The 21,758-nt window shown below is 40.6% G+C and overlaps 1 protein-coding gene across 1 annotated transcript in view; it reads right to left on the bottom strand.

Moving 5' to 3' along the window:
* Positions 1–407: 407 nt before the first annotated feature.
* FOXO1 (forkhead box O1) overlaps positions 408–21,758 on the bottom strand; it is a 61,308-nt gene continuing 39,957 nt past the window's right edge. The window contains exons 2-3 of the mRNA XM_042838922.1: positions 4,321–5,677; positions 408–3,931 (exon numbers count right to left, since the gene is read on the bottom strand). Coding sequence (XP_042694856.1) covers positions 4,334–5,677 — 1,344 coding nt within the window. The 3' untranslated portion in view covers positions 408–3,931; positions 4,321–4,333. The remainder of the gene's footprint in view (positions 3,932–4,320; positions 5,678–21,758) is intronic.

Genomic DNA, 21,758 nt, shown 5'->3' with positions numbered 1-21,758 from the left:
TTGCGTTTAGTCTCAAAGACTTGTAAACAAGTTTCATTTAGCACACTGTGATAAAACACTTGTAACACAGCCCTAGTAGGTTCCTGTACCTGCCACACTTCCAATTCCAGAAGTAATTCTGAGACAAATTCCTTTATACCAAGTAATGGAAAATTTGTCTAACTATTCTGCAGTTAGTGTTTGCTTGTTAATATGGTATCATCTTGTCAGACAAGACTGGGTACCATGAGGTATTTTTCCACATAAAATTGCTAATGCCATCAAGATTGTCCAAATGGGATCATCATCATTAAAAAGATTACGCGGTACGGAAAGTGATTACGACAACGTCTGAGCAGAAGGATTACTAATCACAAGTAGAATCCTGGTACAAATCTCATTCTCCGTATACAAGAAAGGACACAAAACCTTTTGAACATAATTTATATACATTTATGGCTTTATACAACAAACTGTCAGGGATTGTTCTCGTGTGTCTGTAAAAGTACATCAGGCACTTTTCTGAAAATATCCACGTTTGAATTTCAATTCTGCTGTGTGACTAAGTCAGAGCAGTGGAGCGTTGAAGAGCTGTCACGCCACTCGCAAGTAGAGCTAGCGGTACGTACATGCCAATCTCTCCAGATATTGCTGGTTTGTGGAACACCCTCGAAAAGGAGGCCAGGTTTAATGCCAAGTAATTTGCTTTCTGTTTGCATAAACCATGCTGCATCTTACATTATGATTACCAAAACAATAATAATAATAATGAGAATACCTTATTTAAAATCAGTCATAAATTAAGGATCCTAGCAATTTCATCATGAAAATAGGAATTTCAAATCAGTAAAAAAATAAAAAAAGTACTAACATACATCCAGTGGTTTAACAAGTGCAAATTTTATACTGTTTTATAATTGGTCCAATTTTACCTTCTCTTCTTAGGGACGCTCTGTTGACTTAAGCCAATAATAAGCAATGTGACTTTTGCTTATAAGTGTAGGCAAATTGTCGGTTTATCAAAGCAGAGCTTTCCAATTAATGCATCTACTACTTAAACATATATCATATAGCTATATTATGGAAACAATACATCTTTATATTTAAAATATCTGAACAGCTCTATAATACAATAAACTTTTAATAACAGTACAAACCAGAAAAGTCAAAAACAAGGCTGCATAGGTAAGATCATCCGCACAATTCACAAACCAATCATTTACAACAATTCTGACAAACTAAGTTACTCCAGAAACTCGGTACTTTTTACTGGAAAAGGATTTATTACCAGAGGTCGCATAATGTTTGCTTTCAAGGCAGACAACACCTTCATCAGACTTCACAGTATTCCAGAATTACAATTGCAAAATATTAGGATGGCACCATGCAAGAGAAAGTAAATTTGACCACACGACCCAAAACCTCTGATTATCTACAACTGTTTTCTTTCAGTAATTAAAAGGGGCTTCCTACAGACTGCTGTAACTCAGGGACAGCTACATTTATGATATTCATAGTTATAAAAGGAAAGGAAGAAAACACCTGTATCTAGGAATTTGTACAGTAGCAGTAAATAATAAACAGGAGGTATATGGTTAAATGTAGCATGTTTAGCTGCAACCCCATAGAGCTTAGTTAAGCACTGCCTTCTTTGCGCACAGAGGTGGATTTTGTGCCTACTTTGAACTGTGCTATGAATCCCCATTTGGGAACAAACATTTTTGTGCACGCAGCAGAAAGAAAGAACTTCAGAAACTCATGTGTGAGCCCACCGCCCGGGTTTACCATCAAGTCTTAGAGAATGTGAAGTTGATGGTGATGATGCTAGTTGAAGTTTTTGGCCATAAAAGCAGGCTGCTTTGCTCAGGCTTCGGCACCACAAACAATTAATGCTCAACAGTTCAAAAACCACTATCACACGGGGGGAGATCCTGTATCACAGGACAGCTCCCTGAACCCCCGGAACTGCTGACAACTGTAATTAGATATCTAAAAAGTAGCTGTAGTTAGTAGTCATTTAAGCCCAACAGGGTGCTAAATGCTAGCACATCAGTAGATGCATTGCAGAGTCTTAGGAAAGTCCTAACAGGATCATTAAATATATGGCTTGTTACTGAACTTCATTTTCTTGGCACATCCCCTTTTTTTCTCCACCATACAGCATCACTACAGGGAAGCAGAGTTTCAATTAGAGCATTTTCCAGTTGTGAGCATCGTAGACAAAACCACAATCAGTGAAAATTCATTTTTCTCCCTTTCTTCTGCAAGCACATAAACTGTTTGTCCCGTCAGCTCCAAAGATTTCTGTAACATAAATGGTGTGTAGACCAATGGAAAGACAGGTGAGGCCCATGCTCCACACAACCATGAAAACTGCCTTATTAACTGCAAAAAAAAAAAAAAAAGATAAATCTCTTATCAATGACCCAACCCTAAAAATCCTCAGGAAGCTGTCAATGTGCCTCTCAAACAAGACCAAGTGTTTCCACAGGAACAATGCCTCTATCATTAATACTCACCCCTATCCCAAGGTTCTTGAGTTTGTGTAACTTTCCCACTTACTTTTTCTTTCTTACTTAAAAAAAAAGTAGTTTTGCTTTTTATTTTCCTGTAATGGGGTGTCACACAAGTTTTAGCCTGCCATTAAAATGTAGCACTTTTGCCACCTCAGTTATACTGCATGCTGACAAAAACACGGACAGACTCTAAAACCAGTGCCAAGTAAGGAAAAGATCAATTTTGTCTTTAATTTTATCAAAATCATGAATTTTCTCCAAATGGTCCTGCTCTCAGGTGTACAAACATTATGAGACCTCCATGAAATAAATATAAGTGTGAAGAAGCATTGTACAAGCATCTAACAATGAGTACTTAACACTTTGTGGTAGTCAGAGTTAAAATGATAGCAGAAGCAGATGACATTTCTAAAAATGCATATATAAAACTGATTAAATATTTCCTAAACATAAAGTTGTCTATTTTTATACATCACACAACAAAAAAGGGACAGAAATGTTTTGTATTCAATATACTTATTAAGCTTTTCCTTTATTAGCACTCCCAAGTGCTAGGGAAATTTATAAAAACAAGTACTTAATCCAGTTAAAATACTGTACAAAATGAAGAGGTTATGAATGCTGCCAGATCTCAGAATTATTTTTCAAGTTGCCTATGTAACAAAAGTAGATTTTAATTATAAGAAAAATAGCTTGGAAAGTATTCCAAAAATTATCTTAAGTCCAACAACAAAGTCATTAGTCTGACAATGAAATCCAGATATATTCTTGCATAAATTTACATGAATACAGGTAACTTATCAAATGGCATTTAACCTACTGTTTGCTTTGAATAGTGAGAGTTTAGTAGGATCATATAAACCGGCTACTCTGTTCCCATATGAAATGTGTGACAATTTTAAGTAGAATGAAGCAGTTCGTACTGCTGCAAGGCAAGTCCACAGTTATCTCAAATCATCAGAACACAGGTAACATCAATGAAGGTTAAACTTACGTAGGGCATGAGATCATCACAGTATTCTTACAAAAGTTTATAAACTTTTCTTGGACCAAAACAGATAGTCTTAAAAAACAATTCTTCTACAGATCATACTGTACAAAACCGAAAGCACGACATGATGTAAGTAAGAGTCTTTGCTGTGATTATATGGTGTAGTGGATTTGGCACTTCAGAGTAATGAAATTTCCAATGGCACAGTTCTTATCTACAGCAGCACATAACCTGCAAACCTTGGGCAAACATCCTGTACAGGAAAATAATCAGTCTGCTGCCAACTCTGACGAAAGGAAGAAGAAAAGAAAAAAAAAAGACCCCAAAAAAAGCTAGTGTACGCGCACAGCTTTGTCAAGAAAATTAAAAAGGAAGGTGAAGGACATCTTTGTACTGCTTTTCTCAGTTCCTGCTGTCAGACAAGTCTGGAGAATTTAACCGTAGCCTAGGGAAAAAAAAAAAAACAACAACAATAACAACAAATTAACATTCACACCAAAAGATGAAGTCTATTAAAATACGTTCAAACTAGCTTTAAAATAAATTAAATGGGGAAAAACATTTTCATTAATTATTGGTTACCAGAAATTTTTTGGTTCAAAATATTAACGGCAAAATATTAGCACTCCAAATGAAGTAGGAGAAGGAGGTACACGGCGATCTCAGTGCACCAGTGCAAACCTGATTTACAAACTAATAAAGAACTGAAAAAACCACTGACTGGAACAGAGGCACTTCATGTGCCAACAAAAGCGATCGCCCAGGTTTTAAGCATTTGACATCTGTCTTCCCTTTAAGCTGTTTTTCAGATTTATTATAAAAAGCACAGCTTACCTCCTACTACATCCTATCCTGACACCCAACTGTGTGTGGTTGTCTTTACGCTGTGCTGAAAACTTTGGTTAGGCAATACACTGTCAAAGTTAAAATCTAACGTTTCTCCATCCATAAGGTCATTACGAATAATCGACTCCATGTCACAGTCCAACCGTTCAATTAACATGTCATCTAAGTCACTGGGAAGCTTCTCCTGGTGGAGGGAAACAATTCCCACCCTTCCGTAGCCGTTGCAACTGTTAACAGGGGCATATGGGTTCATAGCATTCATCTGCATCTGGTGACTCATAGGCACTTGTAACGAAGTCTTCACTGTCGACAAGCGATTTAGACCTGAAGTATGTGACATGGGGTTCACTGTGTGTGACAAGGCACGGCCATTAACTGCAGGTGTTGGCTGGTTATGTCCTTGGTGAGGGCGGGCGTTAGGGTTCATCATTTTGTTGTGAGGTGGCTGATTGCCGTAAGTTGGCATCACCGAATTAGTGACCATCAGTACACCTTGGCCCAGCGCCCTGCCACCAGCCTGGGAAACACCAGTGTCTACTGATGCCAAGATATCGTTGTGCGGAGGAGAATCAGAAGTGAGTAACTCCTTCAGAAGTCCTGCAGGACAGTTAAATTGGCTCATCGATCCATAGCTTGATTTACTGTCTTGAAGAGTCTGCATAGGAATTTGGGGCAAAGAGTTCATGCTAGCTTGAGCATATGTAAATTTCCTGTAGTCTGGATTTGGTGAACATATACTTGTGGTCGAAGATGCAAATGAGTAACCTGGTGTTTGCTGCATCAGTGTAGCAGATGACGACTGGGTTGATACAGTCATTGACGTATTAGGTGACAAAAGATTAAGGTTATCCAAAAGATTTTCCATGTTCTCTGAACTACTCATCTCTGAAAGGCTGGGTAGAGTAGAAGTCATTTTGGTGGCTGATGATGGGTACACCATGGAGTGCACATCTCCATCTCCAAGGTCATCTTGCTCTGGCAAAATAGGAGAAAGTCTTCCACTTATTGTACTAGCATTAGAGCTAGTTCTAGGTCGAAATGTACTCCAGTTATCAAAGTCATCATTACTGTGAGAGCTGGGGCTTGCAGGCCACTTCGAGAACTGAGATCCAGGGCTGTCACCGTTTCCCTCCTGACCAGATTGAAGAGATGCTTTTTTCTTGGCTGCTCTGCCTCTGCTTTTTGCAAACTTGCTGTTGTTATCCATGGATGCTGCTCGCCTCCTAGGAGACTTGCCACTCTTTCCTCCTTCAGGATTGAGCATCCACCAGGAACTCTTCCCTGTTCCCTCATTCTGCACTCTGATGAATTTGCTGTGCAGGGACAAGTTGTGACGGATTGAATTCTGAAAAACAAAATAAGGTGTAAGAACACAGGTTGCATTTGTGATAGCACTCAAAGAGAGACCTCTTACATACAGCTTAGTTTTCAAGTGCTATATTCATACCTGTGGTTCCCAGCATAACATTCAGCTATATAAAAGGAGATGCTCAGTATGTTCAAGATTTAGGAAGCAAAATATATCAGAAGACCAAAAAGCCCACTGAAGGTCCTATTATCAGCTTCAGTCTAATGAGTTGAACCTGAAGGCTTTCAGGGATTTCTTTCATGCAAAGTTGAGAAATATTAGATCTTGTTTTATGGTCCTTGTAATGGGATCTCATCACACATTTCTCTAAACCCTACAAATATGCCAGCATGTGTATCTCTGAACGTTAGTGAAGTTCAAATGACTTCTGTCAAAAGCAAAAACACAAAGAAAACCAAGGATTGAGTTTTTGTATATAAATATAACTAAACACCTAAGAAATCACAAGGGAGAAAGGAATGCAAATAGCACAGACAAACTTGCATTTAAAATGTTAGTCTTAAAACCATCTTTCTCTTTCAAAATCAACATTTTAATATGCAACATTGACTCATGCAATACCTGAGGGCACAAGACATCTTGTGCCAAGACTGACCAGGGGATACTGAAGCTTTTCATTATCTCCTCAGACACCAGCTATGCCTCATCAGAAAAAAAAAAAAAAAAAAAAAAAAAAAAAATTTAAGAATCTAAACCTACAGTTTGACAAGCTAACAAGTGACTTGTAATACCAAGTTGGTCTTCCTTCACCTCTTAGATCCTAACTGTCCTCCCACACACATCCAGTTTCTCAAAGCTACTGCCAATATGCACATGTTGCCCCATTCCCAATATATCCATCTGATAAAAGAAAAGCATCAACAGTCATAGGGAGCCACGTCAGGTGGAAAAAGTCATCTTGCTCAAAAATCAGAGATCAGAGGCTCCAATTTTCTGCTACAGCCATGGCACAGTGTGGATTGTGGAAAGCCAGTTGACAAAAGCAGGCCTGGCCACCTGAAGAGCCCAACAGGAATGGTTACTCTAGGGCTAATCTTCAGCAGATTAGAACAGCAAATAGTCCTGGACCAGAGACTGTTCACACCTTATAGACTGCAGCACCCTGAGGATGTCCCCACAGGAGCACAGCCTCACACCAGACGGGTCACTAAGTGCCCCTGGACAGCAGAAGATGGCAGAAGACATCATCATGTAGCTCACGGTTCAGCCAGCCCAATTGCTAGTCAAAACGTCTGACTAACTTCAGAAGCCTTTCCAACCTCTTCTTCCCATCCAGAGAACCATCCCATTTAATAAATCATCCCAGTTAGATCAACACCAGCAACAATTTCAGCATTTCCTTATTCAGTTTTGAAAGGAAGCCCATCTTTATGACATTACCTAATTGCAATAGGACTATATCTCTTCACTGCAGTAACTTTGCAATCAAAATCTCATCTCCTATCCAGTGACAAAGCCTCGAAATGTTATTTTCACCACATGCAGCCCCATAAAAATATCATCATGTGGAATTCCCCTCTGCATAGCTTTAGGCCTGTGGTGCTCAGTGCCTTCTGGGGCTCAAGGCAAGCATCTGCTCTCCCCCGTCCGACCTGACATCATAGTAATGCAGTGTTAGCATCGTGTCAGGAGGGTAAGCCCAAAGATCTTTCCCTGGACTTGCCCGTGGCTGTGGTTGGAAGGGCTGAGGAGTGCAGGGAGCTGGCCCTGCCAGCCCTTTGTTTTCACTGTAGGGCCAAAGCGGAATTAAAGGCTGACACAATTCCAGAGTTAGCAATGTCGCAAGAAAGTTGTTCTGCACGTCTGTTGATTAAAAAACCTCCTGCGCCAGTTCAGTTTTTTATTGTATTTTGTAAACATACCCAGTTGGCTTAGGCTGAGTGTTTACTATGAAAATAAGCATATAAGGCATGCAAAACATCAGGCAGTGAAAATCTTCTGCTCGTGCTCAACTCTCTTTTTTCCGCAAGAGAAGCGTTAAATATTTAAGAAATTACTGCTATTCCTTAGTCATCAAAAATATTATAATCTGGTATTATTGCACTGAGGACATCTGAGGTCACTCTTTGAGTAACAGAGCTGTCTCCTAACGCTGCCAACAATGAAAAAAAAAAAATTTTCCTAACAGGAAAAGGTTTGCAAACCAGAGCTTGTTACATAAATTCCTGTTTTTCACGCAGCCAGCAGGACATTAAAGAAGCTATGATTTACTAACTTGGAAAAAGTGTTGAAGAGGTAAATCTTGTGAAAATATGCACTGCTGTTAATGATGTTGTGTCTACAGATCTTTGCCAGACGCAAACAGGACCTGATAAAAAAGTATAGTTTCAGCAGTGGAACTTGGCAGCCATAGAAGCGGCACCGCGAGCCGCAGCCCCGCCGCCTCAGCGTGCTCTAAGTTGCTTCGAACGCCGGCTTTTGGCAAGACTTTGAAGCAAAGCCTCCCAAAGCCAACCTGAAGGCTACGCAAAGCAATTGGCTACATGTCCAGCTGAGCTCCCAAGCACAGCAATGAGTTCCAGGTCAGCCTGAAAGCATCTGCGTTGGAATTTTATCAAACCCGCATTACGACTCGAGCCAGACTGCTGCCACCTGTGGGGTGTTTCCTGGGACTGAGTCTGCATGTTTGAGATGAAGCTCAGGAAGCTTGCTCCCATTTGGCCTTCAAACGTCAGCATGTACTTCACATTTCAGCCATAGTTGAGCAAGAAGATCAGGTGCTATGGATACAGGTATTGGTGGTCCTTGCTGATGAAGAGTCAAAATATGCAATACCAATATTTGCCTTCTATGTAATGAGCAACTACCAGCTAATAAAACTAACGAAACCAAAAAAAATGATTCATTTGATTCTGCACACTTACATTATTCATCTACTTTACTGACATTTCTTGAAACTGAACCACATCGCAACAAGAACACCCCGCTTCTTCTTCTAAACAACAAATAAATTGAAACTGATTTACATTTACTAACAATAAGTCTGAGACATGTAATTCCTGGATCCCTACTGTATTTAAGCCCAAGAGATACTCTTTAAACAGGCAGCTGAAGATTAATCTGAATAACTGCTGAAAAAAAAGAAGCCTTACAATGGAAGTAGATTTATTTAATTATTATTTTTTTTCCAGTGAATTGTTTTGGTGTTTTACTAAAGAGAAACACCTTGAAAACATAGCTGCTTTATTGAACTTAACAACAGTGTAAGCCTGTACTTGAAGAGAGGACATACAGGTACGCTGGCCGTCTTTCTTCCACCCCATTCCTTGGAGCAGGTTTGGGAGAGGAAAGTAGAGCTCCTGTATAACTTTACTGCAAGACCTCTCCAACAGTCCAGGCTCACTGCAGCCTTCTCCAGGATCAGACTGTGGAACTGGGAGTATTCTGAGAGCTGTGAAACTCAAGTGTTGTAAAAGCCTGCGTGGGTCCTCTACTGGGGGCTCCTTCCCTCCCTGTTCAACTACAGTGCTGTGATAGCCACCTAAATGAGAGAAAAAGGATTGGTTGCAACAATTGGTACTGAAAAAGAAACAATAAAAAAAAAAAAAAGCAATCTCCTATCACAAATCTGCTACCAAAGCACACATGCCAGTGGTACTACAATAAAGCAAACCACAGCATCTTGGACAAGAGATTCACCAGTATGGCAATAAAGGTGAAGGACTCAGCGTCTGGAGACAGATGCAGCCATAACTAAGTGTGAGGCAGTTATGTAAGAGCAAGACAGGCTAAGTGTATCTATAAAAATTAACAGTCTTATGATTGCCCACCAATTTTTCATTCAGAAGTCATCTCAGCAGTCCTTTACTTACTATGTCAGTTTATTCAAGGGAATGGTCTACAAGTGTTGTCAGTCAGTTGACACTAGCATCAGTGGAAATGGCTGTAAATACAGACAGGGGAACAGCATCTGACTGTAATTCTCTGATCTCTCCAAGCAAAATCTAAAGCAGATTTGGAAGGGTGAGATAAAGCTGTAAATGTGACACTTCAATACTGCTTTTGACATAATCCTCTAAGACAACAGTGATTCAGAAAAAAATAAAAGGAATCGAGATGAGACTTGAGATTGCCTTTTTATTTTAATGGAGAGTTGAACAATATTTTAATAGGAAGATGCTTTGTAAGAAAGTTAGGTTTGAGGACTGGTAGAAGTGAAGTTCATAGACCTATCAATTAACATCATCACTATGAAATGATGTTAATTGGTGACTTTTATGGAGAGGATACCAAAGCAAAAGCCTGGCAGGAGAGAAGGAAAGACCCAGCATTTACATAGGCTGTTACAGAGGACGTCAGACCTGTCTCTCTAGGTTTGTGTACTGGAATTTTACTGCAGCTTCAGATGTTCAAATCACCCTCCTCTTGGAGCCTCAACCACTCTAAAATAATAATAATAGTATGGACAGAAAGCATATCACTTAGCCTCAGGTCTAAGAGTCATATTTAGAAGAGGCTGGCAATTTGCCACCTGCAGCTGCATGAAGGTGGAAAGGCAGGATTTCCTCCCAAACAGGTCATGCTTTTTTGGGTCCTTTGTTCTTAGGGGGGTGCTTTTGTTTGACTCCATTTTTGTCCTACACAGCTAAGAAGTTTCAGCTAGAAAAAGCGCAGAAACACTGCAAGGGACCTTGTACTGCATTTCTGTGTTTTTCATTACAGATGGTGGCATAGTGAGAGTCTTTCCCAGAACACCACCCACAAGACATCATCTCCAAACATGGAGATGCTTTCTCAGATTGTTCCCTTTGAAGAGATTTCAGCAATCTTTTGTTCCCTGAGTGAATGTACAAGAATGTGGCAGACTGTATGTTATCACTATATGACCACTACACACGCCTCTCCTGGACACAAGAAGTCTATTGTGCCCATAGTTCACTGACAATGATCTAAGTCCTGCTCCTTCTGCAGTTAAGTCCATGGATTTATACCCTACTGCACTTCCTCTCCACAGCTGTCGAAGGGTTGGCCATCCTCCAGGTTGCATCCCCTTGCCCCACAATGCACCCTGGACTGGAGGGGATTTTACCACCTCTGGAGCTCTCTCCTCTGAAACATAACATGCAGTAACAGAAAATAAACACACACAGCTCTAGAATTTGGTGTTTAAGGACTTGGCATAATCACATGTCAGGATACAACTCTGCTGACATGTATTTGAAGAATTCCCAACCACTATAAAAAAGATATATAATTAATCTTCATTCTAGGCAGCCTCCTTTAAAGTACTTTTCCATGCTTGCAATTTGGACATTTCTAATAAAATGTTAACACCTTCCTACTTTCTCTACAGGGGCATTTAGAAAAGGTGAGCATAAAACCCAAGAACAATCCAAACAAAGACTGCTGTTGCGACCAGCAGAAAAACACAAGTGCTTGACAAAGAAAAAGATTCCTGTTTGTAGATAGATAATACAAGTTTTCCACAAATATGGAATGTAAATATATGTATATGCATATATGCTTCTGATGAAGAAGCAGCATTTTAAAGCCAGGTTGGATGAGGCCCTGGGCAGCCTGATCAAGTGGGTGACAACCCTGCCCAAGGCAGGGGGTTGGGACTGGATGGCTTTAAGGTCCCTTCCAACCCAAGTCATTCTGTGACTCTGATTCCTTACTTCATTAGTGATGTGGGAGGCCAGGACTGAAGCCTCACTGAAGAGGAACATTTTGAAGTCTGTGTGCCCCAGCAGATGGGCTTCTCACCTCTCACAAAGCCTTCTCCTAACTCTCCCCTCAGAACCAGCCTCTGCTGCAATCACATCTGTAATGCAAAGTAGCAAAGCAGGATTGTATGTACAACCTGCGTGCTCTGACATCAAGTCCAGGTGATAAAAGAGAAAAACTGATAAAGGATTGAGTCAATCAACATGCTGACATCAGGGATATGGTCAATTCCTTCAAAGAAAAAAAAACAAAGTACATTTTGAAGAGTTCACTAATTTGATCAAGAAAGGTAAGACAGAGAAGACCTGCAGATAACCTGTTGAGTGACATCACAGCCAAGATTATTGCTACTCAGCACCTCTAATGCACACCCAAAGGGATTACAGAGATTAGAATTATCTTCAGTGCAATGAGCCATGAGGAAAGCCATTGTGATCCGTGGCAGACAGTATCCCTGTTAGTCACTGCAGGCTCTAATGCAGCAACCACAGGATGCAAGCACTACAGTAGGGATAACGGTCTGAGGCAAAGCTGTTGCTGAGTGCAGAGCACAAAGAGATTATTACAAGGTAAACAAGAATCCCAATTATAAGCAAAGTTTATTAAAATAAATAAAACCATTTGGAGTAATGAAGTAGTAGTTCATCTGTACAATGCCAGAATGACTAACAGCTTAAAATTTTATTCTGCAACTGCAGTAAAGAGACACTGAGAGGTGTTTATTTTTTTCAGCCAGTGGGAATAATTATGATCAGTAGGACAAAAAATGTTAATCACTCATTTCCTGTTTAACAGACAGCCTGCTTCACCTCTGCCACTCTCCACGGTTACACCCAATTCATCACAAAGACTACTGCACTGTTTATAGAAAGCTTGCCCCTTTCCCCTTTTTAAATCTAAGTTGCCTTTTATTGACATTTGCTAGCTCAAACGATGAGGTACAGATGTGTATACGTGCTAAGGATGTCAATATTATCAGTATATTAGGCCAGCAGATAATCTTAAGAGGAGCACTACAAAAACATTATCATAAAGAAGTAGCACTAAGGACAGAAATAGGTGAAGGTCCTGGTGAAACCACTGAGGTAAGAAACAACACAGTTTGAAAATAGGGCTCAAATTTTGTACTGCCCTTTGTAGATATTCAGAGAAGTTCCAGGAAACAACAAAAAAGGATATGATTGCTTCAAAAGCTGTAAGAGGCTAAGGTAAAAAATTGGAAATATCCAAGCCTCTGCCTGAGGGTTAACATCAACTTTAAATGCTTAAAGTCCTGGATAAAGACCAAATAGGGTCATTTGTTGCTTGTCTCTGTAAAGGTACAAGTAGATCTAACCCAAAGGTTGGGTTTCAATTGGAATTGCTTTACAATTGCTTTACCATAGAACCACACATTCTCTTCTCTTCATCTTTGTGGATTAAGACCTTTTGCTTTCACAAAATCATCTGTTGCCTAGACTGCTGGAATGATTGTCATTAATTGATGGATTTACAAGTAATGGAAAGGCTTGAGGACTCACTTAACCCGCAACATCTCTGCTGCCCCATCACAGACCTCTCCTTAAGGAGACAGAGAAGGAGCAGCCACCAGTTTCTGGCCATGGATGGAGGGATGGAGCCCTGTGCACCTGCAGCTCTGCACCCATGACACCCACAAAGCACAGACTCATCTGGCAAGGGCAACAGAAAAGCATTTGTTGTTTTTTTTTCCAATAGAGCCACCAAGCCTGTATGTATTTCTTACCTTGAAAAGAAAACACCAAAGGGGATGCACAGTTGCAATAATGTAAAATTTGAGTTGACTTTGTAAAGATGGATAAAAGAGAGGGAGAGAGAGAAAGACGTACTTTACATACTTGCACCAGTTTAGCAGAGAGCGTATTTTCTTCATCAAGCAAGCAAAGGAGCAAAATTCTCCGGACATGGGTGTCACTGAATACTAGTTTTCAAGAAACAAAGAATCAATGAAAGCAGCAAGCTTCCTTTGCAGCAGGGTTAGCTGTGCCCCACAGGAAATCCCAGGCTGAAGGAAACTGCAAGTCTTGTAAAAAGAAGGGCAAAGCCTTCCATTTACAGGCTGAGTATCTTACACTGCATCTCACTGTGCATTTGATCTTCATTTTGGCTACATAAAGTGCAATGACTGGCCATCAAAATTCAAGTGTAGACCCCAAAACTGCTAAAAGGAAAATAAAACGGAGTTGATTGGTTTTATTTGTTTTCGTTGCATCTTTAGAGATTCTTTACCTCACCTAGTGGAAAAAGTGCTGGACGTTTTACATTTGAAGGGGACAGTGTCAACTTAAGAAAACAACCCTTTGGATTTCACCTCATGTTGCTGATGTTGCTGTAGCAACCATGAGAAATGGAGGGAAGAAGACAGGGACATTTCTCTTCCCTTTGGTTTCTTTTGTACATGAGCATAGTCCAGTGCATGAAGTCATCATTTTGTCTATTTATTTTTCCTCTCGTCAATTCTCCCTGTATCCATCTTGCTCATAAAAAGAAAACAAAGCATTATTTTCTTGTTAACAAAATCCTAACAGAAAAAATGGATTTGTAAGTTTTTATTAAAATAGCTGAAACAGCACTAGATTTAAGTTCTCTTTAACCTACTGCATCATCTCCAAATATGTAGATATTGCCTTGTGCCATCAATATTCATTCATTTCACTTTGTGTTCTATTTTTAATACTTGTTCTTTTTTCCAAAGTTACAAGAAGCCAGTCCTGATTTACAATTACTTCTTTTCATGCATCCCCAAAAGGCAGCACCAACCTAGGTATATACTACATACTATGTTTCTACACAGCTTCTTTGAACACAGTTTGCCTTGGTACAGTTTTTTCCTCACTAGAGAAGCATGCCAGACCACCAGCACAGTCTCTCTTCTGGAGAGCTGTTTCCAGTTCAAGCCTGGTCCCAGCATAGCAGATTTTATATAACATGATTTACTACTGCAGTGCCCACAGAAAGCATTAACCCAATTTCATTGTAGCCTTGAGCTATATTCCATGTGTACGTTGCCCCTCTCCACTGTCTAGCCAGTGGTGGCCACCCCTTTTTCAAATAAGGTGTGGTCTAAACTTAAAGGCTTTTCAGTTTGTATTCTCTCACGGGGGTCTCAGGGCACAGCGAACTCATGGCGGGTGGTTGCAGTGTTCATGCCAGCATCCTCTTCTTGAATGCTGCTGTCTGTGATGTTCTCCAGACTGCAGCTTCAAGAAGCGCTGGTGCTCATCATTGGCTTTCATGACATCTGCTCAGCGTTATAAAGCCATGATCACCCAATTTTGCAAAATGAGCTGCACCAACAATGAACAAAGTTACCCATGGACGTACTCACAACCCACATTTCAGCAGGCTGTGGGAAGCAGAGCTCTGTTTCTCAGAGCAGGGGAAGGAAATCTAAAGGAGAATTTCTTCCCTCACACCAGTTTTGGAAGCGTTCCTATTCCCTCACTACTGTAGGCTGTGCTCTGTACTTAGCAGACCCTTATTAAATCAAAGGACTATTTACAATCTACATACTGGCAAGTCCACATTCCCATAGAATGTCATCTGGCAGCAGTGACTTAAATCATCAGCTCTGTATTTACTTGCTTCGCTCTCTCCCCAACTCTCAGAAGAGTAAAAAGGACAAGAGAAAAGCAAGTCTTTAAAGACAAGAACAGAACTAATAAAGTCCAAGAGTACATTAGCATTAATCATACTACCCAAATACACTTTTTTTTTTTTAAAGGAAAATATTACAATGAGGGCCAAAAAAGGGAAGATACAACACAAGAAAACTTAAGGCCTTCTTCTCACTACACACCTATGAGAGAGATGCAGAATCATACTGAGCATAAACTAAGACAGCAGGGTGGGATACTGCTATGCAAAAATGAGCTTTCTTAAGCATTTTGGGTGCTGTTGTTCCTCTTTTTTTTTCCCTGCTGACAAGGTTTAGCCAATCTCCCCTCCTATTGCATTTGATGTATGGAAGGAGACCGGCCTCACTGAGACTGCTCAGAGAAGATTTCACTCATTCTTCCATTGCTCTCACCAGAACAGAACCTAGCACAAGGAGGCTCTGGGCACACTGGGGACACCCAGGGGCAAAACAGTGAGTCCTGGGAAGGACTCTGCCATCGTGTTCATGCCAGGCCAAGTCAGGGAGAAACCACTGATTCTTCAGGACAGGAGGCAAAACAAAGACTGAGTGTACGAGAGTTTCTGCAAAAGCCTGTTGGTGTTTTCTGCAGAACACAGCCCTCACTCATTTCATTAAAAAAAAAAAAAAAAAAAAAAGAAAAGAAAGAGAAAGAGAAAGAAGACTGTTCGATCTTTCTTGTCCCTAGAAGATGTTAAGAAATCAATTGGAGGCTTGAGATCAGAAGGTGGGACATCCACAACCACACTCAATTTAGAAAAAAAAAAAAACACTCCCATTCTCCCTCACTAATTCTCCCAATCTCTAAAAGCTCTATTAGGCTTCCTCCTCCTAGAGGTCACTGTCTTGGCTGGTGCAAATTTCACCACCACTGCTCCCACTCTTCCTCAATGAGAAGCCCATGGGTAACTGGGCAGATAGAACCTGCCTGGCTCCTTATTCAATTTTAAGGACTGTGGCATCCAGCTTCTCAATCACAAAGGCTGCCTTGGGCTACCCATCCCTTCCATGCCCTTGCCTCAAGACAAAGTGGAGGAGCTTTCCTCTAGATTTCCCCAGCACTGTAGTGAGAGTACAGGGGAGACAAGTGACCAAAAGTGTCACTAGTTTTTTAGGTTTAGTTTTCCCTCTTGGGGATGCTCCAAGATAGAGGCAACACAGACTCTGGAGATGCACAAGCAGTTTTCTGAGAGCATTTGCTTGATAGGTCAGAATGGGGCACTCACCTCTAAAAAAAGACAGAAACAACCTCACAGGACAAAAACCTAAAACAGATTAAAAATAGCAGGAATGTCAGCAGTAGGAGCTGTCATTTGCAATTCCTACACAGGAAGTTAGTTATTCTGTGGATCACAGAAGGGTCTCTTTAAAAACAAGGATGAAACAGAAAAAAAAAAAAAAAAGAAAGAAAAAAAAAAAAGCATGCATCTGAAGCATGTTTCCAATATTGTGCATCTAGCCAAGTTTGTTCGTGAAGTTTTATAATTATTTTTCATTGATACATCTATGGATTTATGTCCAGATTCATCAAACTGCTGACAAATTCCAGCAGGCACTGCAACTCTTATTGCTCTTTTATTTTTTTTATTACTTTCAGTTTTGAAAATTTTACAGGGAATGCTTCCACATTTTCATTTTGTTTTAAAAAGAAACTAACTCCATCCCCGCGGAGGATCAGGTGTTTTCAAGTATTTGGTTTGTTGATTATTCATACAGGCATAAATTAAGCACAGTATTTGGCAGGCCACGCTCTTCTCTATTAAAAATTTTGTTTTTACTTTTGCAGTTATTGTTTAGACGTTGGTCATAACATGCTTCAGGTTGTTTTGAACAGCAAAGAGGAAACAAGGAGTATTCTTACTTATATCACACTCTATCAACATTAAATGCTTATGCAGCAATACACTGCCTGCTCAGTATTTTCGGCTTTCTTCCTGTCCACTGCTAATCTACAACAGCAAGGAGATAATCCATGATTTTATGCAGCTTTTCAACCTGTAAAGAGCTAGGATTGGCCAGAAGACAACACAAAAAAAAAAATGAGTAATGAACAGGATGTATAAATGGAGAAGAATCTAAAGTAACTGTATTTGCTGGAGGTTGATTTATAAAATTAAAGGGAAAAAATGAGCAAAACTCTTCTACAGGCAGCTCGTAAACACAGGCGGTGCCAGTAGCACAGGCAGCTGGAAGAGGAAGAGACCAGGCACAGCACTGTTTGCCCAAGTTCATCGTAACACTGAGGCAGAAAGTTAGAAAAGGGACTCTGAACTCCATGCCATCCCCCCTGCTCATCCTTGCTGCTCTCCCATTGCAACTCCTAGGCGCATGCCCTCGGGATTCCCAAAAGGAGAAATGTTCTAGAAGTCACATCAATCCATAAAAAACTATGTCAGCTGCTAAGCGGAATTTTCAGAACTGCTTTTCAAGGGATTTCTCAGGGATTTTTAATAGGATTAAGTTGGATGCTATTTTTCAAGCTTTGTGTTCCCATGGAGCAGGATTTCTGTCTCCTTCCACCTTGAAAGAAACGTGACTATTTCACTACGTATTCCTTTTGGCCATCTTGGAAAAATATATCTTCAAAATAGAAGAGCTTGATTCTTGATACAATGTTTTAATTTTTGCAGTCCTCCAAAAATACAGGCACAGTTAACTAGTGTTTTCTGTTCTCAGTGGGCCAAGAGAATAACCCCTTTTAAAAACACCTTATTTTGGATCATTTTAACATTGAAAAGACTTTGAAAAATCCCATTACCAACACTTATAAATTAAGGTAAATTGGCAAGATGATTCCCCAGTCCCATAGACATCTGCAACCTACTGAGGCAAACCTCAGAGCACCATAGCCTTCAAAAAAAAACCATTCTTTTTTGAAGCAGAAATCTTTCCAGCAAACCAGCAACAACAGAATCCTTCCCCCATCCCTATATTTTATGTGTTTAAGTAAATAAAAGCACAAGAACAATTACAAGAAAGAGTACACCTACATGTCTGTAAATCCAAAGAGTTTGCAGAGGTTCTCTAGCTGTAAACCAAAAAAGTTGCTATGTCAGCCCTTGCAGCATAGCAACTGGAGATTCAGCTGAGCCAAACCATTACCAACCGGACAAAAATAATTAAGGCAAATATGGTTTTCTTCATCATAGGGCCATGTGCACAACCCACTACTTTTTCTCATCCCCTGCCATCAGTTGTGCATATACCAAGCTTGACATCAGCAATCATCACCCTCCTCTTTTGTGTTAAATTAAATTTAATAGGGCCAGCTTGACAAAGCTACATCAAAGGAGCCACACCAATAAAACAATACTGTAAGGGAGTCTCCGCCTAACAAAGTTGGTGTCTGAAGCATTAAAATGGTAGTGGCAGAAGTTGAGAGTAAGCATCAATAATGGCAGTTTATCTTCTTTTACACTTGAGCAATATTGAATGTATAAGCACTAGGCCTCAAATAACAGTAGGAATGCTTATCTATCCTACTCCTTCTCCTTCCTTTCCTCTTCCCCCATTTACTACTCCCCCACTGAAATAAAATCAGTGAAGATAACAACAGAAGAAGAGTCCTGACCTCAGCATTTACAAGCTAGTCACTGTTTGCTGCAAGCTCAAGTTTGTATCCCTTAAAATGACTACAGTTAACAACTGTCTTGATTTAACTCAACCTTCCTCATTTATCCAGTAAAGGGAGAGAGCTGAAGGAAAGAACACTGCTTCCAAGACGGGCTCTGCGATAAAGGTACTTCCAAAACTCAGCTTTAGAGCAGTGAGTGAAGGATCTCAACCTAGTACCTTGAAGATATCTATGCACCAATTACTATGTTAAGAGAGATTAGTACCCTCTTATACATTCTTTTAATGAAATTGTCAAGGGATCAGCAGATTTCAGGAGCTATTTCCTAAAAGCTCATAGTAAGTGTCAGGCTGAAATAATGGAAACTGACAAAAGGGATGTGGGCTCAATCCTCCTTTTTCCTTCTCCATCAATTACACAAGGACCCCTGCTACACTGCTCCACTGCTGCCTACTTCCTTCACAGAGAGGCATCTTTGGGACATCTGATAAGGGAGCTTAGAGCTATCTTGCCCAAAGCCTGCTCAAAAAAACAACAGCCAGCCCCCACCTCCCTCCCTGCACATACATTCATACATACATTTGACTGATTTTCCAAAGAGAGGAGCAGCTGAATAATTTTGGCAACAAAAATACAAATCTCCTTGCTCTGTATCTTTAAAACAATAATGAAGTGCTATTTTAAACAGAGTGAATGAAACCTTTAGCAAATGTCACCTATTCCAGTCTTCTTTTTTTTTTTCTGTTAATTACTGAAATGTGAAAAAAAAAATTAAGAATCAGAATGACCAAAGAATTACGAGGTACATTCACACCTGAGGAGAACTGAAGAGTCTCCAAGGCATACAAATTCTCCAGTGGCAGCAATTTTTACATAGTACAGCTGGCTAATAGAAACCACAGAAACATGTTTAAAACGTGCTTAAGGAGCTTTTACCTTAAGAAAGAAAGCAGTAGTGACAACGTGTTTGTTTCCTGGCACAGTTAGGGGTACATTGCAGCCTTTAATGTTAGCAGCCTGTGTGACTTCTGTGACTTTTCTTCATTGTCACCGAGGCTGCCCGTCTTTTTTACATCTCAAATAGCCTTAACCTTACAGGATTCTTTTTTCTTTTTTTTTTATAAATCAAGTCATACACATCTTTTTTACTGTAAATTGTTTCCAGCTTGGAGCCCAGTAGACTTGTGATACCCCTTAAATGCTTTTAGAAGCCTTCAGAAGTTAGGCTTGGTTGTATGTCCTTTCTGCAAATACACTGGTGTTCCTGTAATCCAGCATCACAAGAGAAAATAAGACAATTTTAAGCTGCTGATCATAGAAACAGAGCAAGAACCACCCCAAATTAAACCCAGTCCCCAGACTTTGTCAAAAGGCTGATTGAAAGGATAAGTCCAAAGCAGATTAACACGAGTAAAATGTCAAAGTACACTCAAACAGCAACAGCTTCTTGATAAACAGTGAAGGGCAATAAAAACCAAAACATATAAGAAACCAGGTCTGCAGAGAACAACTCCTAATCATGCAGCATGTGCTAGAAGGAAAGCACTCCCAGACCACATTCTGGCACCAGGTAAGCTCACCTCACTGAGAAGCCAACCCAGCTAACATCACAGTAAGCTAACCCTCTGAGAAGAGAGCCACGTTGTCCAAGGATGAAGGCAGCATTATCATTCGTCCATTCTTCTTCAAGGAACAGGAACAAGGAGAGGCAGATATATCAGCTGCCTCCTTTCATTTCTGACACAGAGAGCAAGAAGCTTTTGGAATTCCTCCTATGGAGGGATTCCCAGGTCCTCATATGCAAGGGACAAACAAGAGCAAGTGACTGGTTAGAAAGCTCTTCTAGCTTGTGGTCATCCTCCCCAGTCCACATGCTCTGGTGTTTATATAAACACTGCATATGGCAGTCACTGACAAACATCACCTTTTGCTACCTTGGCCTACCATTCCTCATGCACCAGTGATGCATTCACCACCATTTCACAAATATACCACCAACAACACATCCTAGAGAAACTTCCCATACTCCACTACTACAAATGCACTCTGGCAGGTAACTAATGGAAATTATGTCAGTAGTTGCCTGGGGTGCGATTGGAGTTGGTATGTTTTATGTCCATATGTTGGCCTGAACACCAAGCTCATTGTCTTGAATGCCCCCATGGCAGAGGAGATTGGCAGCAGGACAGAGAAGAACAAGAGGGGAGGGAACATAACTGCTCTTGCTCTCCTCAATTTAAAACAAGACGGCAGCAAGGAAGTAATTAAACAGGAGTGAAAAGGCATTGGAGGAATAAACTACACTAGAAGCTCTAGCAGAGAAGGATTTAAAGAACGTGACTCATGTTGTACAACAGTTTCATCACAGCTGCTCTATGAGCCACAGCAGACAGCAGCACTTAGCAGCATTCGGCATGACATCACTGCAGGGTTTGATTGCACAAAGCTGCACCAAGCAGGCCAGGGCAGGAGGCAAAGATTATCCAAGGAGCCTGTGAGGAAAATCCCAGGTAAACTGAGTTACAAAAGCTTAAACTGGAAACGTGACTGCAGCACTGGAGTCAACATTTCTGATCTTGAACAAGTTTTGCAGCCTTGAAGGCCTGTCTCATGACACCAGAAGACCTCCTCTGCTTGACATTCACAAGGTGATGCTGAGGGACGAGAGTCAGCTGCTGAACCAGGCGACACTTCCCTGAACACTTGGGCTCCTCCAGGTCAGTAACACACCAGGCAGGACTACTCCAGCTTATGACTCCAGCTTATGGACTGGCAGGAGCGCTGGCAGGAAGCCTGCCACTCACAAGTTAAGCTTTTGCTAATTCAAATTAAAATTAAATCAGGAACCTGCAGTCTGAGCTTCACCACTTCAAAATAGAAAAATCGCTCTATTAAATGGGCAACCAGAGTGCATCTCAGTGAGAGCTCCACGTGGACAGAATCTCCATTCTCAAGCATTGTCCATGAAGAAATGTGGCCAGTGTGACAACAGATGTCCGGTGCACAAGGCACTCCTCCACACTTCAGCTGCCGTCCACTGAGTCGGCCAAATTCCGGACTCAAACCTGTGTCTGATCAAAATTTTCCTCTTCCCCTTCCTCCTCCTGTCCCAACCCAAGTTTACTTTATTTCCTTTGTAATGACGACGTCTCCAACACCCA

The sequence above is a fragment of the Centrocercus urophasianus genome, unplaced genomic scaffold, assembly GCF_019232065.1.
Source record: "Centrocercus urophasianus isolate 14NV4802_14NV808 unplaced genomic scaffold, USGS_Curo_1.0 seq_9, whole genome shotgun sequence".
Classification (NCBI taxonomy): Eukaryota; Metazoa; Chordata; class Aves; order Galliformes; family Phasianidae; genus Centrocercus; species Centrocercus urophasianus.
Note: the sequence above shows the minus strand (reverse complement) of the source record. Positions and strands in the feature narration are given on the sequence as shown.